The 16021-nt window shown below is 39.0% G+C and overlaps 1 protein-coding gene across 5 annotated transcripts in view; it reads right to left on the reverse strand.

The window, feature by feature from the left end:
* VPS13A (vacuolar protein sorting 13 homolog A) overlaps positions 1–11366 on the reverse strand; it is a 103636-nt gene extending 92270 nt beyond the window's left edge. For all 5 annotated transcript variants that reach the window (XM_039729562.1, XM_039729561.1, XM_039729563.1 and 2 more), the window contains exons 1-5: positions 11217–11366; positions 2209–2252; positions 1646–1688; positions 656–751; positions 259–360 (exon numbers count right to left, since the gene is read on the reverse strand). In XM_039729562.1, the coding sequence (XP_039585496.1) occupies positions 259–360; positions 656–751; positions 1646–1688; positions 2209–2252; positions 11217–11316 (385 nt within the window). In that variant the 5' untranslated portion in view covers positions 11317–11366. The remainder of the gene's footprint in view (positions 1–258; positions 361–655; positions 752–1645; positions 1689–2208; positions 2253–11216) is intronic.
* Positions 11367–16021: the final 4655 nt, after the last annotated feature.

A 16021-nucleotide genomic window follows, 5' to 3' on the forward strand; every position in this document is an offset into this window, starting at 1 on the left:
GCCAGATGACACATGATACAAAAAGCAGTATTTCAAAAGCCCAATTTATATCAGATCACATCAATGCTCAAACCTTTTTATTTTCAGAATGCTGGTTCTGCAATACTGATGGCAATTATACCTAGAAAACTATAACTAATAGGTTTTTAAGTAACAAGGAAAAAACAAGAATCTAAACACATTGACAAAGTCTGCATCTTTCTGGATTAAAGTAAAGAAACAAGCAGCATCACCTTCATTAGCTTTTCCCACCCTTACCTCGGTCAGCTATCTTTTGCTTTGCTTCTTCTATTCTCTGCAACTCCCTTTGTCTTGCTTCCAAGAGCTGCCTGGCTTCTTTTTCAGCATCATATTTTATGCCTAAACACATAATGTAAAAATGTATAATAACAAAAAGTCGTATATATTTTTTTAAAGATACTGTTTCAAAAGCTGTAATTTTTACATTTGTGTAACAGTTAAACATAACAGTTACATAGCAAAAAAATTAGGTGATGAAACGTAAATTACTGAAAGACTTCCACTCCATTATTTAACTGTAATTGCTAAAAGTTTCTATTAAGAATAAAGCTCATAAAAACAGTATCAACCCATTCCAGATAATTCTGAAACCCCACCAATCCATATAGTCTCTTCTTCCTATACATTAACTTACTGGCTGTGGGCACAATAAGCAAATAAACTCCGTCAAGGACTGCCTCAACAGGTTGAGTATAAAGGTTTTGCCATGGAATCTGTAGGTTAAGTTGACCTACAAACACAAAAGAAAAAGGTTGAAGCATACAATTAAATAGTTGACTGGAAAAGAAATGCAAAGATAATTTGTATTAAACACAAAATCTAAAATAATTTAACAATTATTATACTGGAAAGAAATTACCCCAGTACACCTGAGGCAAAAGATGCCTCATTTGGGTTGTATTTTCTTACACAATACACAAACAACATGAGATGTTTTTCCGCAAGAACTATCAAGTCTACAGTCTTTCCTTATTTCCTCAAATTACATTCCTCCTTATTAACAGCAACGTCTTCCTCGTTGAAAATCCACTACAGCACCCTCAGAAACAAGAAAAGCACATGAGCAGCTTACACATCATCACTCAGCTAAATACTAGGTTTTGCGAGCAGGGATCATGAGGTTACAGTGCCTCCCAAGTGTAAATTTTAATAAAATACTAAATCAGTCACAGAAAACACATTATGTCAGGGTCGATTTAAAGGAAGCATAATGGTTTTAGACTTACTTTACTTTATTAAACCACTTTTGCAAAACAACTTACAACAAGAAAGCTTTTTGTTTTAGCAAAAACAAGGAAGGAGATGAAAAGGCAAGTCAAAGGTAAAAATCAGTTATGGAGTCTTGTTAAGACAAGGAACAAGATCCAGTCCTGCCCAATTGCTCATCTTTGCTGTGATGGGCTATTTTCTCACTAATATTGAGGTGATTAAACAAGACTCCCCAGTATACTTTATTGAAAGGAGCTTCCTCAAAGTTTCTTTTCAGATGAGACAACTTCAGAGTGCAAAAAGTATACAAATCACTGAACATGAAATTACTTACTTAGCATGCCTAAAGTCACTTGCAAGGAAAGGCAGTACTTTTAGAAACCCCTGCATGTGTACAAGATAAAATGCAACTTACCAATATGTCCTGCTTTAACTTTAAATGGCACATCCAACTGACTCTGAAAGAAAGAGGTTTAGAAAATTTAAGCTCAATTCAGCAACATGTGAAATGCTCCAATGCAGGAAAAGGTATCATGATAACCTCAATAAACTTACCTGTCAACCACAGGGAAAAAAAAATCAGTATAATGGACAAGCAAGCATTTGGTTACCAATTTAGACTGTTATGCTATGTTAGGCTGAATACATTCCCAAAACCAAAGTTCTAGCTTCATGGGCTATAGCAAAGAAAAGGTCTTTCAGTATTGCTCTTGACCTAAGCACATTCTTTTAGCAATTGCCGAGTGTTCTCTTAGGGGGAAAAAAATGTATACACTTTGCCCTTTAAATTTAATCTCAAATTAATCAGATAATCTATATAGGTGCAGAGAAAGCAAGTCAGTAAGCTTCCACTTGAAAAAAAATGTGTCCTAAAATAAGAATAAAAAATGCACGTTAAACTCATGAAGCACATTAAACACATAAAACATAGCTCAGGAATCATTTTTGCAAGTATTATTGTTATTTTCACTAGCTTACCAGTGCATTTTCTTTTATTTCCAGATTTTTCAGTGCTACAGCTCCTAAAAAAAAAAGCCAACAAGAAAAACTGGAATAAGCAAAGTGGTACACACTGCAAGTTCCATAGTCTGAATCAGTGCGTTACAGAAGCCTAGAAGATAAGGGGCCTAATGTATGTTTTAAACACCAATGGAGGACAGCAGTGGAGTCAACCAAGATTAGTTGGTAAGAACATGCCATGAGAAAGAATGGGATGTGGCAGGAGAAGGTGGCCATACAGACGTAAGCCAGAACTCTTCTTAGACAAAGGTCTATGCTTATGCTCTATTTCAGGAGCCAGAACAAAGGAATGAAGTCAAGAAGTAGGCATAGACTGTCAACCTAAGGTCCATGAAGGGATCAAGACCTCCAGAGACCCACAAAGACCTCTGACACACTCCCAGAAAGGTCTAGAAGAACAAACTGCAGAAGACAGCTCATTTGCACAGTAAACAAGCAAATTATCTCCATGGCACAGAAATCTTAACTGTATAAAGGTACCAAGAATCAAACCTGCACACACATGTGCCCCAGGGCCCTAGACACTCCATCAGCTGCACTGACGCTGGAGTCAGGACTGCCAATGTTCCTTCCTTTTTTTCTCTGTACTGCACTTTAATCTCTATGTGTCTCTCTCTTCTCTCTTTCACCCATTCCTTATCCAAGACTTAGCATCATGTATTTATACTGTAAGGGACTAATTTATACCAATTTCCACACTGTGTGTATAATTTATTAACAAAACTTTTAAAGTTTTTACAGACACACTGACTTTTGTTGTTCCTTTTTGACCATGGGTGCCTACATGTCAAATATCCATGAAAGAAGATTAAGACCATGAAAGACGACTAACAATTCCACAAAATAATATCTGAGATTGTCTCACGGAGCATGCATGTTCATGGAAATAACCTAAAATTACTCAAAGTGAAGACGCTGGCAAACCCTGTCTCAATTTTGTAAGAACTCATTTTGAAATCAAAAGTTAGCTTCTTTTTCTCAACCATCTGTTTCCTATCCTTGTAGAAATCTACCAACAGTAAATGTGAGTGGAATTTTAGCCCTCAAAAGATCTTTTTCTTGCCAGTTTTATTTATAGGCCTACAAAAATTCACAGGAAGTATTTCAGTAATCTAATTTTTAAGGACAGAAATTCAGTATAATGTGAACAAAGAAAATCTAAATTGCAAGATCAGTTTTACAATATACTTCACATCAAACACTTGCCATAACAAGAGGAATACTGGGATCAGAAAACTCGTAACTTAAACATGCACACAGTCCAATGCAATGCCTTCTGCAAAATCTACAAGAAGAATGGAGCTTCTGTGACAGTTACTTTCAAACTACTTGTATAGCATTAACACATGCACATGGAATAGACATCTGATACAGCTGAGCAGGGACATAAATGAGATTCCAGAAACCAGAAGCAGATTACAGGCCTGGAAAGCAATACAACTCAAGGTTGCAAATGAAGATTGAACTTACACAAAATGCTTTTCTTTCAGGATGCATGTTAGAAATAACAAAAGGTATGGGGAAATGGGAGTCCAATGGCAAGAATATTCTTGCAGTTATACAGTGCTAATGGCAATCAACAACTGTTCAATGTACCACAAGTCTTGGGAAATTGGACCCAAATCTCAAAAGTGTACACACTAGAAGAGGTGGCTCAAGTTGTTGAACTGATATGGAAGAGCTGATCAGGTAAACTAATCAATTATATCTCATATCTCACAAAATACTATGAAGTTTTTAATGTTTTAGTTTATTCATTGCAGCAAATTACAATCATTTTCCAGTAAAAGTATATACATCTGACATGCTAACATCAGTCTCTCTAGAGAAATACTACATGAAGAAGGATGTTTTTTGACAGCTGATGCTGCTGCTGTTAAGCCTTAAAATACACACACATTGCCAGGAACAACAGAAAAGGGAAAAACAAAAAAAGCAAAGAGAGCTTTTCCAAAAGCAGACTGTAACTAGGACTCTAGTCTAGTAGGCAATAACAAGGTGATAGTTTTATACACCACTGGTTCAAATCCGTTCTAAACTCACTCCCTGATAAAGCCTTCTTTGCAGAAACCATTTTAACACTAAATAAACCCAGCTCACTTCTTCAAGAAGATATCACTAGGTTTAATTGTATTAATAGCAATTAATTCTAATGGTATCCAGAGCAAAGGTTCAGGTTTGTAACCAAGTTACCGGGCATGAGGTGCAACTTCTTCAGGTCAGTTGAGTCATGTTAAAAACATTCATAAGGAAACTGTAAGACTACGTGACACATGAAGCAGTTTAACTGGGTTGAGTTTCTTCACTTTCACTGATGGCTATGTAAACGTTCCCTCTCATTTATCAAGAGTCTGACACATGCCACAGTTCCACAGAGGCACAGTAAGCCAAGCTACAATAATTTGGCAGCCTGGATACTTCCAAAACAAAGTACTGCAAAGTGAGTAAGGATTATCGTAAAGATTTACAAACAATGTTTTGTGATTTCTATTTCTAGAGCTATTTCTCATTTTATTTGAGCGCATTATAACACCAGAAAATAAACAGAGAATCAATAATATTTCAAACAGGAAGCTTCTGAAATTTCCACATTAAATGCTGGGATTTGGAAGTGAGGGACATAATTCTTCACTGTTTTTGCTTATGATTTTACAATTTTAAAAAATCACTTATGATTTTATAATCAAAAAGTTTGATGTTTTAGTTAAGAATCACTAGAAGAAATACACCTTTAGTAGAATCCCAGGCATCTAAATTTTGGTATAAAATTACTGAAACATTCACTAAAATATAACAATTTACTTACAAAAGCCTTGTTATGGTCTGATCACAGCGAATGGACCATCAAAGCATACAAAAGTCTATTAAAGAGCCACTAGGTTTTGTGTATTGATGTAACCTTTCTTTTTCCTATATTTGAGAGAGAGCCCAAGGCACTAACTAAACACTCCTACAGTGAACAGGAAGTATTTCCAAAGCCACCACACTTCCAAAGTTTGCAAGAACTCTGATGTTCAGAATTTGAAATGTAGTTATTGACCATGCCAATATTCTCCTTCATTACCAAAATTTAATCTCTACCACATGTAGCCATTTTCCTTGCAATGAAATGTAGATCTAAGTGCAACTACATTGAATCCTGACCATTCTGTTGGGGATTGGAGGCAAAAAAACCAAAAGCCCCCACAAATAGAAGCAGGAAAACCAGGGAATAAACCCTAGTTACAGGATGTAAAACAGTTAGTGAATTAGCCTTGAATTACTGACAGTAGATTTAATTGCAAAAATCAGAAAACACGTCAATATTTGATTGTCAATTTTGCTGATGGTTGGTTGTGGTTTTTTTGGCAGGGCTAGTGTCCCTCTCTTGGGAGCAACTAAATGTTTTGATGTCAGAAATGCATCCAATGCATGATTAAAAATTACCCAACTAAGCAACCTTAGAAACTGTATGTACAAGTAGTTGGAGTTGTATAAACACCTAGGGTTAAACATGCAGGCTACCAACCAAAACAATAATAAAAGCCAGAACAGTTATAAATATCTATTGCAAAGTCTAGAATTTATTTAGGCGACAATATAAAGCAAATTTTTAGATTTACTGATTTCTGGACAATGTGACTAATTCAACAAAATAAAACAGCTGTCAAACTTCTAGAAAAATAGCTTTATCATTTCAATTCTAGATACTCAAAATAACTTCATTAATTTAAATGCATGAACTAACATCTACCACCAAGGAAACTATTTCACCAAAGAGGCCTAACAAAAATTTTGCTATGGTTGTAAACAAAAGATAAAGCGGGGAAGAAAATTAATCTACATAAAAATCCTGTATATTTTACCTAATTAATAACTCCCTGCTGTCTTGTAAATAAAAGGGCAGAGGAAGGAAAGCAGACATGAGAGAGATGAAAGATCAGAAAATGCAAATACCTTAGCTAATATCTGGATCAGTATCCCACACTCCTGTTCAAATATTTTAACAAAATTTCTGCTTTTTTTCCAACAGCATTATCAGCTTGTGAACCTCTGATCACTTAACATAAACAGCTGCTTTTGCTAGTCATTTCCCACTTGTGTTTGTGCTGTTAATTATTTCTGTTTAAGCATACCCTCTAGAGACAAGCTGCAAGCCTTTGAGGATCAGTGTCTGCCAAATACCTCATCTACTGACATCTACTGTAAAATGGATGTGAAAGACAGTAAAAACTACTAGACATTATGTATCCCTGAAGTGAATTCAAATTACTACTATGTAAGGGGAAGGGAGGAAGTTGCACCTGCTACACCTAGACAAGGCAAAGTAAATAACAGTAGTGGTCTTTCACTATAATAACAGTTGTAGCCAAAAAAAAAAAGTGTTTGTGTGCTCACAAACATGCCAATTATCTGCCTATATCATCTTACTAACACAGCTACCCCAAAAAGAGACAGCAGCTACTCAAATAATAAGTTGTGTTAAGTAAAACATGCTTGAGACATTACCTAATAAGCAAGTTTGTCAAGTCAATCAAGATTTAAGCTTTTTAAAGGGAAGTACAGAGGGTCTAATCAAAACACTGAAAAATTTAGACAGAGCCAAAAGAAAATAATAGCATCATGAACTGTAATAAAACAATTGTTTGGTCTCTCATAACTGGAAATATCACTAGCATTTCACTTCTTGTCAAAGATAACTGCATACATTTCACATTGCTGCAAGCATCTTTTCAAGTATTTTAACTTGACCAGGCTTAGAGCATTCAAAAATATCTAAATAAATAAAATATTTAAATTCAAAAATATCTAAATAAATACTTATCTAACCTGTTTATCTAAGCCAAGTACTTGCACACTTGTTAACACAGTTCAACGAAACTATCTTTCTTAGTGAACAAGAGGTTCAAAAACACTGTCCTTCCCAGTATCAGCCATCCAATAGCTTTCTCTGATGGCTGTCTAACACAGTAGTCTTTTACTTTGCTTCATATTAACAGAGTTCTTTATGCATACGATTTTCTCCCTTTACACTTTTTTCTGAGGCTTGGCTTTTCCAGTATTGGCTCTACACATTCAAATTACCTTTTACACCTGTGTAGGTTGAGCTACCTTAAACTTTCTGCACAGCCTTTTATATTTCAGGTCATTCAGTTCTTGCAACATTCTCAGCCTTTAATGTTTTCAGATATCACATCTTTTTTCAATATGGAGATAGTCTACATTTTTACCCTTCAACCTGAGGGTTTTTTAACAAGAAAAAAAATAAAATCATTACCGTAATTATTAATGTGTTCATGTATTTTCAGGAGCAGTGTCATCAAACAAATTTACTACACAGATTGAATATGGAACAGCTTTAATAGTGCATGATGAATTCTCTCATTCATCAAAACCAAGGTTAATATTAAGCATGATCATTAAGAAGTCGTTAATAAAGCTCCGAATTTACAGAGGCTGAAACTATGTAAAATTGGGTTTTATCCATAGATTCAGTCTATGAACAGGTTACTAGCTTAATATAAAAAACTAGGCCATGATTTGCTTCCGACAGCCTTTTAATATAAACCCTGGTTTTTAATACAAACTCTGGTTTTTAATCATTCAGAAGCAAAAAAATACATGCCTTTCAGAATTTAAGACTATGTATATATATATTTATATCACTCGTGCAATGCTCTAGCATCCAAAAAGCAGTGGTGACTTGTTACAGGTGAAAAAAAAAAATCCAAACAACTTTCCTTTTTTTTTTCTTTTAATCTGATGGATTTAGGACAATTTAACTTCAATAGTACATGAATTATGTAAAATTTAGCAATCTTATCGAGATGCACAAAGACAAACACTAAGAAAACGCATAGCTGTAATGGAAATGCTTTCAGAGCACACAGACAAGCATGAGAAGCTATTAAATTTACACAAAATATGAAGGAAAAAATAGTACTTGTTTTAAAAATATCTTAATTACAAAATTTTAATAATTAGCAAGCTAAAAAAATTATCCATAGACTTTAGGTATATTGTGAGTGTAGGGATCTGCTAATCAATGATGCACTCCATATAAACGTTTTCAGCTTTAATAGTGCATGATGAATTCTCTCATTCATCAAAACCAAGGTTAATATTAAGCATGATCATTAAGAAGTCGTTAATAAAGCTCCGAATTTACAGAGGCTGAAACTATGTAAAATTGGGTTTTATACATAGATTCAGTCCATGAACAGGTTACTAGCCTTAATATAAAAAACTAGGCCACGATTTGCTTCCTACAGCCTTTTAATATAAACCCTGGTTTTTAATACAAACTCTGGTTTTTAATCATTCAGAAGCAAAAAAATACATGCCTTTCAAAATTTAAGACTATGTATATATATTTATATCACTCGTGCAATGCTCTAGCATCCAAAAAGCAGTGGTGACTTGTTACAGGTGAAAAAAAAAAATCCAAACAACTTTCCTTTTTTTTTTCTTTTAATCTGATGGATTTAGGACAATTTAACTTCAATAGTACATGAATTATGTAAAATTTAGCAATCTTATCGAGATGCACAAAGACAAACACTAAGAAAACGCATAGCTGTAATGGAAATGCTTTCAGAGCACACAGACAAGCAGCAGAAGCTATTAAATTTACACAAAATATGAAGGAAAAAATAGTACTTGTTTTAAAAATATCTTAATTACAAAATTTTAATAATTAGCAAGCTAAAAAAATTATCCATAGACTTGAGGTATATTGTGAGTGTAGGGATCTGCTAATCAATGATGCACTCCATATAAACGTTTTCTGCTTTTTCTACTGCTGGTACTACTAATAGTAGTACCTGCCTTTTACATAGCAGAATGCAATTTCTAGGTCCTTTGAGATATTTGAAATAAAAGAAATACTGCAGATGTACAGACCATCAAACACAATTTAAGTGAAAAAAAAAGCATCATGTGGTAGACCAGGAAAAAAATAAAACTCTACAAGTGATGCCTCACCAACACAACACCGCAGTTCTGAGCCTCTTAGAGCAAGAGCTCTAAGATATAGCTCTATATATCAGTATACACTATAAACAAGTTAACAGGCTATGTAGAGAAAAAATAATTTTATTCTAATACATGAGCACAGGAGAAGTGAGAAATTTAGTTTAAATAAAAATATACTAAACTGTCAAAAATATGAGGCCTTCTTGAAAATTAAATAATAAAAAGGAAAATTGAGTTCCACATGGAAAAATATGACAGCTGAATATCAAAACTTCAAAGTAAAACTGAGGGGTTTTTTTCACTTTTTGTTTGGGTTGGATTGTTTGGTTTGGTGGGTTTTTTTTAGTTTTTTTTAATTGAAACAATGTGCATCTAATCTGTTAATAGGTGCTTCACAGAGGCATAAGCTGCTATGACTAACCATCAGCAACCTAGAGAGCTGAGAAAAATAAGCTTTTACTGTTTGGTTTTTTTTGCAATGTACAAGCATTGCCCAAAACATTTACAATGTTCCATATTTTTCATTAAATATTCTGTCTTCATTGAACAGAAAGAAGGAACTATGTACAGTAACTTCAGTACGCAAATCAAGCAATGAGCTTGACACAGTTCTCCTGAAAGGTGCAATTAGTCAAACCTTTCAAAAAAGGCTCACCTAATCAGTAAGATATGCAATATTAAGCCTTACTGCTACCGACTAAGGACTAACACATTGTCTCCAGAAGTTACACGTGCTGTTGCTGTGTTAAGACTCCTTGTAGAGACTGAACTTTACAAAGATGCTATGAACGCCTTGACTAACTGAAGGAAAACAACTGCAGAGACGAAACTAAATAAGGACGCCATTTCAGAAAACAAGCATGAAAACAAAAATGTCCACGATGCAAAAAGCTCCAGAAGAAGCTTACAAAATCCGGTTACTGTATGTAAGTGCCTAGGAATGAAACTGCAGGTAGTCAAATACCTCGAGGATGCTTCACACCTGTGAAGCAGCATGCTTCACACCATGCTTCACACCTATGAATGCACCTGTAAAAAAACCCCGAACGTCTGTGTTTGCTTTTGCTGATGCTGCAGACACCTGGGATGCACATTCAAAACTGAGCCAGCACTGATCACTGCACAGGCATCCGTTCATGGTCTGTGTCTGACAGACCTTCGGTGCTGTTTTCCCGTAGGTACCTTAAAGCGGACCTCAGGCGTGCACCTTCAAACAGAACACTTCACTGCCTTCAGAACTGGCATGTTCATTTAATTCTACAGACCACTGCGTACCTCGCCTAGTACATCTAAGCACCGCCTTGGCAAACACCTAAGGCAGTATCTACTCCTGGTTCTTTAAGGCTAAAAATAACAAGTATTCCAGACGTACAGATGGCAGCGCCAAGAACGAACGGGATGTCAGCGCCGTTCGCGGAGAGGCCCCCACAAGCACTGAAACGCCGTCAAAACCCTGGGCGTTCATGCACGGTTTATTTGCGGGCGTGGAAAACGCCCGTAAACCAGTTCAGTTTCGCATTCCCAGAATCAGGTCAGGCTCCCGCCTTCAAGCTGCCTGCCCGCCTACCAATTCCCAAACTTTCCGCCAGCACCAGAGACACCGTCGCCAGCCAAGGTCCGTCCCCACTCAGAAGACAGCACGGACGGCTCCATATGGAAAAACAAAACAGGAGCGGCCGCTCACGCGCCTCCAGCACTTCGCTCGTTTCCCTTGCCCCCGTTCTGCAGCTCCTCCCGCCCCGCCGCCGCCCCCCGCTGCCGCAGCCGGCTGCTCCGCGGACACCACCTCCCCAGCCCGCCCGCCCCCGCGGCTATTTTTAAGGGGCCGGGCAGGTGGAGAGGCGGCAGAGCTGTCGGGTGGGCCGGCGGCTTGGCCCGGCCGGGCAGCGCCCAGGGGACACCGCCCCGGCCTCCTCCCTTGTGCGGGCGGCAGGGCGAGCCCGGCCGGGCAGGAAAGCACGCGGCGGCATGAGGGCAGGCGGGCGGCTCCCCGCGGCGCGCCAGGCCCGTACCTCCCCAGATGCCCAGCTTCAGCTGGGAGCTGTCCAGGTTCACCACGTAGTCGCCAAGGAAACGGTTCAGGACGTCCACGACCAGGGACTCAAACACCATCCTGCCCGCCGGCCGCCGCCCGGCCGCAGCGCCGCCGCCGCCCCGGCCCGCCGCTCGAGGGGCGGTGCAGCCGTGCCCCGCCCCACCCGCTGCGGGCGCGGCGAGAAGGGGCGGGGCTTGGCCGGGGCTACGGCAGCCGGTGGGGGCTGCGCAGCTCCGCCGGCCTCGGGCCTTTCCCTGCCGGAGTCGCTCCGCAGGCGCGCTGGCTGCCCGCTCTTGTAGAGGTACGAGTTACCACAGAATGGGTCAGGTTGGAAGGGACCACAGGGTCCAGCCTCCCTGCTCAAACAGGGCCATCCCAGAGCAAATGGCACAGGATTGCGACCAGGTTCTATAACATCGCAGTTAGGGAGAGCTCAACAGCCTCTCTGGGGAACCTGTTCCAGTGCTCGGCCACTGCACAGCAAAGAAGTTATTCCTCATGTGTAGGTGGAGCTCCCTGTACATCCGTTCCTGCCCTTTGACTCTGGTGCTATCGCTCGGCAGCGCCGGGCAGAGTGTGGATCCGCCCTTCCTTCGGACGCTCCGGGCGCTGGTGAGGTGTGCCCTCAGGCAGCCCCTCTCGAGGCTGGGCAGGCCCGGCTCCCTCCGCCCCACAGAGGTACTCCCATCCCTTAGTCATCTTTTTGCCGTCCACTGAACCCATTAGTTTGTCTAAGGGATTTAAATGTGGCATAGCCATAACAGTTGAGTATTTTTCTCTTCGCCAGGCTAGGCAAATATAGAAATTACTGCATGTCTTGAGATGTTCAAAAATGGCTGAGCTATTACTGGCATAATGACTAAAACAAACTGAATTGAATTTATCTCTCCAAAGAGCTTGACTGCCAGGGTGTTTTCTGGCTAGGGTGTAAGCTGGATTGCAATGGAAATAACTGGGCCATGTTTGCCCTGAGTACTGTGCTGAGGACCCCTGCAGTCACAAGGTTTTTTAAGGAAACCTCCCTGTCTGACCATTTACAAGGCTCCCTGACAGTGGCACTCCTGATGCCGAGACTTTCACTGCTAGGACCAAGGCCCTTCACAGGAGGTGGCGTCACTGAAGTGAGCTGCTGGACTTGCTCACTTCACCTTCTGTCAGTGTTGCTGAACCCTTGTACTCAGTATAAAAAATTAAACCATTGGGAGAAAAGGAATGTGAAAGCTGCCAGGTATTATACATGTTTTCGTTCCTTTTTACAGAAATAAAAGAATACTCCCTAGCACTTCTGACCTTTTCTTTCACTATGGGGTTTATCAGCCTGCTTACCACAACCTTTCACACCAGCAATGCCTTGCATATCCACCCAATATTCAGAATAAAATAATTTGGAAATAAGTATCTTGACATAAAGAAATACATTTTTATCAGGGATTATGTTGTTCTTTATTAACACAAGGAAGGGGGAAGAGTGATACTGAAGAATGATAACAGAAGATATAAAATGCACAGTCTTATTGAGGCTTGGGTTCCTCTGAAGTTACTTTGTATTGTTCAGAAAAATTACAATCAGCATTTCCAGTTCTTGGGTTTAGCATCTTTTTCTATTGAAAATGGCAGTAATACAAAAAAAAAATCACCACAAAACCCCCCCACACACACACACAACAAAAAACACAACCCACAACTACATTAGAAAGACATTAATTGGACTAATAAACTAATTGGAGCAGAATGTGATCAGCAGCTTGTGCATGCCAAATGTAACTGTGTCCATGCACTAATACACATACATGAGAATCTCTACAGAATCTCTAGCTGGCTTTCTATAAATTTCTTACACAAAACCAGACATATTTCTTGTAAGCTATCTCTAGAGAAAAGTGTGAACACAAGGCTATATTTTGTGACTCAAATCATATATATATGATATATATATTTTTTTTTTTTTCCTGTTGTAGAAAAGCTAGACGTTAAGTCCACTCCTGTCCATTTACTATTCCAAAATTGGGCTTTGGCACTATGTCTTCAGGATTATCTTCTTCCAGTCAGTTTTTCAAAGTAACTTTACTTTGTAAGTCTACAGCTCCTTAGGGCGTGGGTAAAATTTCTTTGTCTCGTTGAAATATTCTGGAGAAGACTTTCTGAAGTCAGGGGAGTGGGAGTGTCCACGGTCAAGTATGATTTCTTCTGATCACAGTGATACAAATTTTATTTTGTTATTTCAAAGAAAATTCCATTATATGATGGATTTTTTGAATTCATATAGTGTGAGTGAGTCTTCCACAGCAGGCTTGAAGCTCTCAGCCTGAGAAAAACTGCTTACCTCTGATGAACTGCTAGGCCTAGGGTAGGTGACCACAGACAAGCTTGTGTTTCCTACTACTGACTCTTACCTACTTAGAAATCCATAATATTTGCAGACTCATCAAGACACAGGCTTCCATCTTTTTCCCCTTCATTCCTCTTCATGTCCCACAGCTCACTAGCATTGGCACAAGTGAAATTTCAAGCCCAGGCTGGAGCAGTATCTGAGAAGTAAGGAACAGAGTGCATCAAATAGTGGACCATCTGTGGGGCATCCATCCAGTCACATGAACCAAAGTTCCTCCCTGGCATTTCCACAAAATTTGGCAACTCTGTCTACATACACGACACAATCAGAGCCAACATGACAATCAGAGGCACCTGGACAGTAGCTTTTCCACTTGAGCTCTTGTCCTGTACAAGAGTACTGTTCCTGCAGTCTCCATTGAAATCAATTAGTAGTCACTCTGCTTTTCCCATTTTTCTAACCAAAGCTTCTGAAGTACGTGATGACACATCTGTAACAAAGCTGTTTAACATGTGGCTAGACGTTAGCAACCAAGTTTCTGGGTTCCTTGCTCATAGAATTTCTGCAAGCGAGCCTGGAGGCCACAGACTTCTCTGAGACAGTGAGGGATTCCATGTCAGCTTTCTGCTGCCCTCTGTGTGAAGGCTGCTAAGACTTCTATGAAGAGGCTCAGAACCTCACAGGTCTGCCAGGATGGCATGTCATCTTCAAGGTAAGTGTTGTACTTGCTTCAGGACAGTCACAAGCACCCTTCTCAACCACAGATTAGAATTCAGGAAAGTAGATTTCCTAAAAAAAAAAAAAACCCAAAAAAACCCCTAGAAGAATCCAGTGTAAAAATGTAAAAAGATGTTTCTCCTTGGTTTTACTCTCCTCAAAAAATTCTAATTTCCAGATCTAATGAGGTTACATAACTTTAGGCATACTGCCATGATTCTGTGCATTTTCATGTTCATAAATATGGGTGTTCTTATCCTCATTTCTTCCATGTTGCAGATAGTGCTTTCAAAATGGTTTTAGTTCAAAGAAGCGTGAAGTGTAGTGAGTAGAGCAGGAGGAATTGTGAACCTCCTTACTGTGTCCTTGAAAACCCAAAAGACTAATCCTACAGAGCTTTCAAAATTTTTGAGCTATTTCTTGGAGAAAATAACTACACCAAAACCACACACCACAGAGGTGCCTTACTTCCTAAATCTTTCAGAGTCACCTGGTTTTGAATCTCCTTCAGAATCAGCTGAATCATGATGGAATGTTTGCTCTGCTTACACAAACTTTTCCTCAAGACAAGGTGAAATGTGTAAGTTGTACAATTCTTCAATTACACATGCAGCAGTGTAGTTACTGCTGAAACATGTAGTAATCTTAGTAAGTCAGTTGTACTGAGTGTGAACAGCTTAAAGACTTTGAAACCCAAAGAAAGAATCAGAATTTTTTACCTGCTCATGCTATGCAATAAAAATTCCAGGGTCTTCTTACCAATAAAACACTTCAGCTAAATTTTAAAACCAGTTCTTGAGGTTCAAGGAACAAATTAGAGAGTAATTATATTCTTCTTGTCATGATCAAAGGAGGGCATTCAGTCATTTGGTAAAATAAAAACTTCAAATCCAGTAGCCTTTTTAACACTGCCACTGAGAAGACCCTGATCTTCAAGCTTTGTTCAAAATTGTAGTCTAGCATGGCAGTAGACCAAACAGGCTGTACCTTGGCAGCAGATATCTCAGTATAGTACCAGACATAACCTTGGGACAGGGACATGTGCCAGTCCAAGGAGAGTGAATTCACCACAGTTGCTGATTCAACAGCCGGACATGTTTCTTTATCTCACTTGGTTTTCAGCTGCTGTGCAGCTTATCAGCTGGAAAGTACCACCAAGTTACTCCCTCCTCTGCAAGGGTGTCAACAGAGCCTGGTCCTGGAGTCCTACTCCACCCTTCCTTTGGCTCCCCTGAGACTGTAGACTGTGTTGTGTGTGGGAGGTCAGGTATGCTGGCCACATTCCATCCAGGGGATAGCAACTGTATTTTCCTCTGTGCTTTCCATACCATTATCCTTTTACCCCATCATCTTCTCACACAAGCAGAATTAATGGATTTTGCAGTTCATCTATCCTCAGAGAAGGCATATATCCAGGGTTTACAAGAGATGGAAGGAGTGATGTTTTTGTTGAGGGAATTATATAGAACTGTTGTAAATGAAGAGCCTGCAAAAGTGGGAAAAAAATCTGAATGGAGACTGAGACAATATGAAGAGATCTTACAGACATATAGTTGGCGGGGGGCGGGGGGTGTTTCAAAAAAATTAATTTAAAAAAGCAGCCATGCTGCTGTACAATTCCACACCTATGGATTATGGTTTCAGACATACAAAAGCTTTTGACACTTTTTTAGTAATGCAGTGATTTTTTCCATCAAATTGGTTTAAAAGGATTGACAGTTTTATACATTTAT

Source organism: Passer montanus, unplaced genomic scaffold (assembly GCF_014805655.1).
Source record: "Passer montanus isolate IOZ18808 unplaced genomic scaffold, ASM1480565v1 scaffold7, whole genome shotgun sequence".
Taxonomy (NCBI): Eukaryota; Metazoa; Chordata; class Aves; order Passeriformes; family Passeridae; genus Passer; species Passer montanus.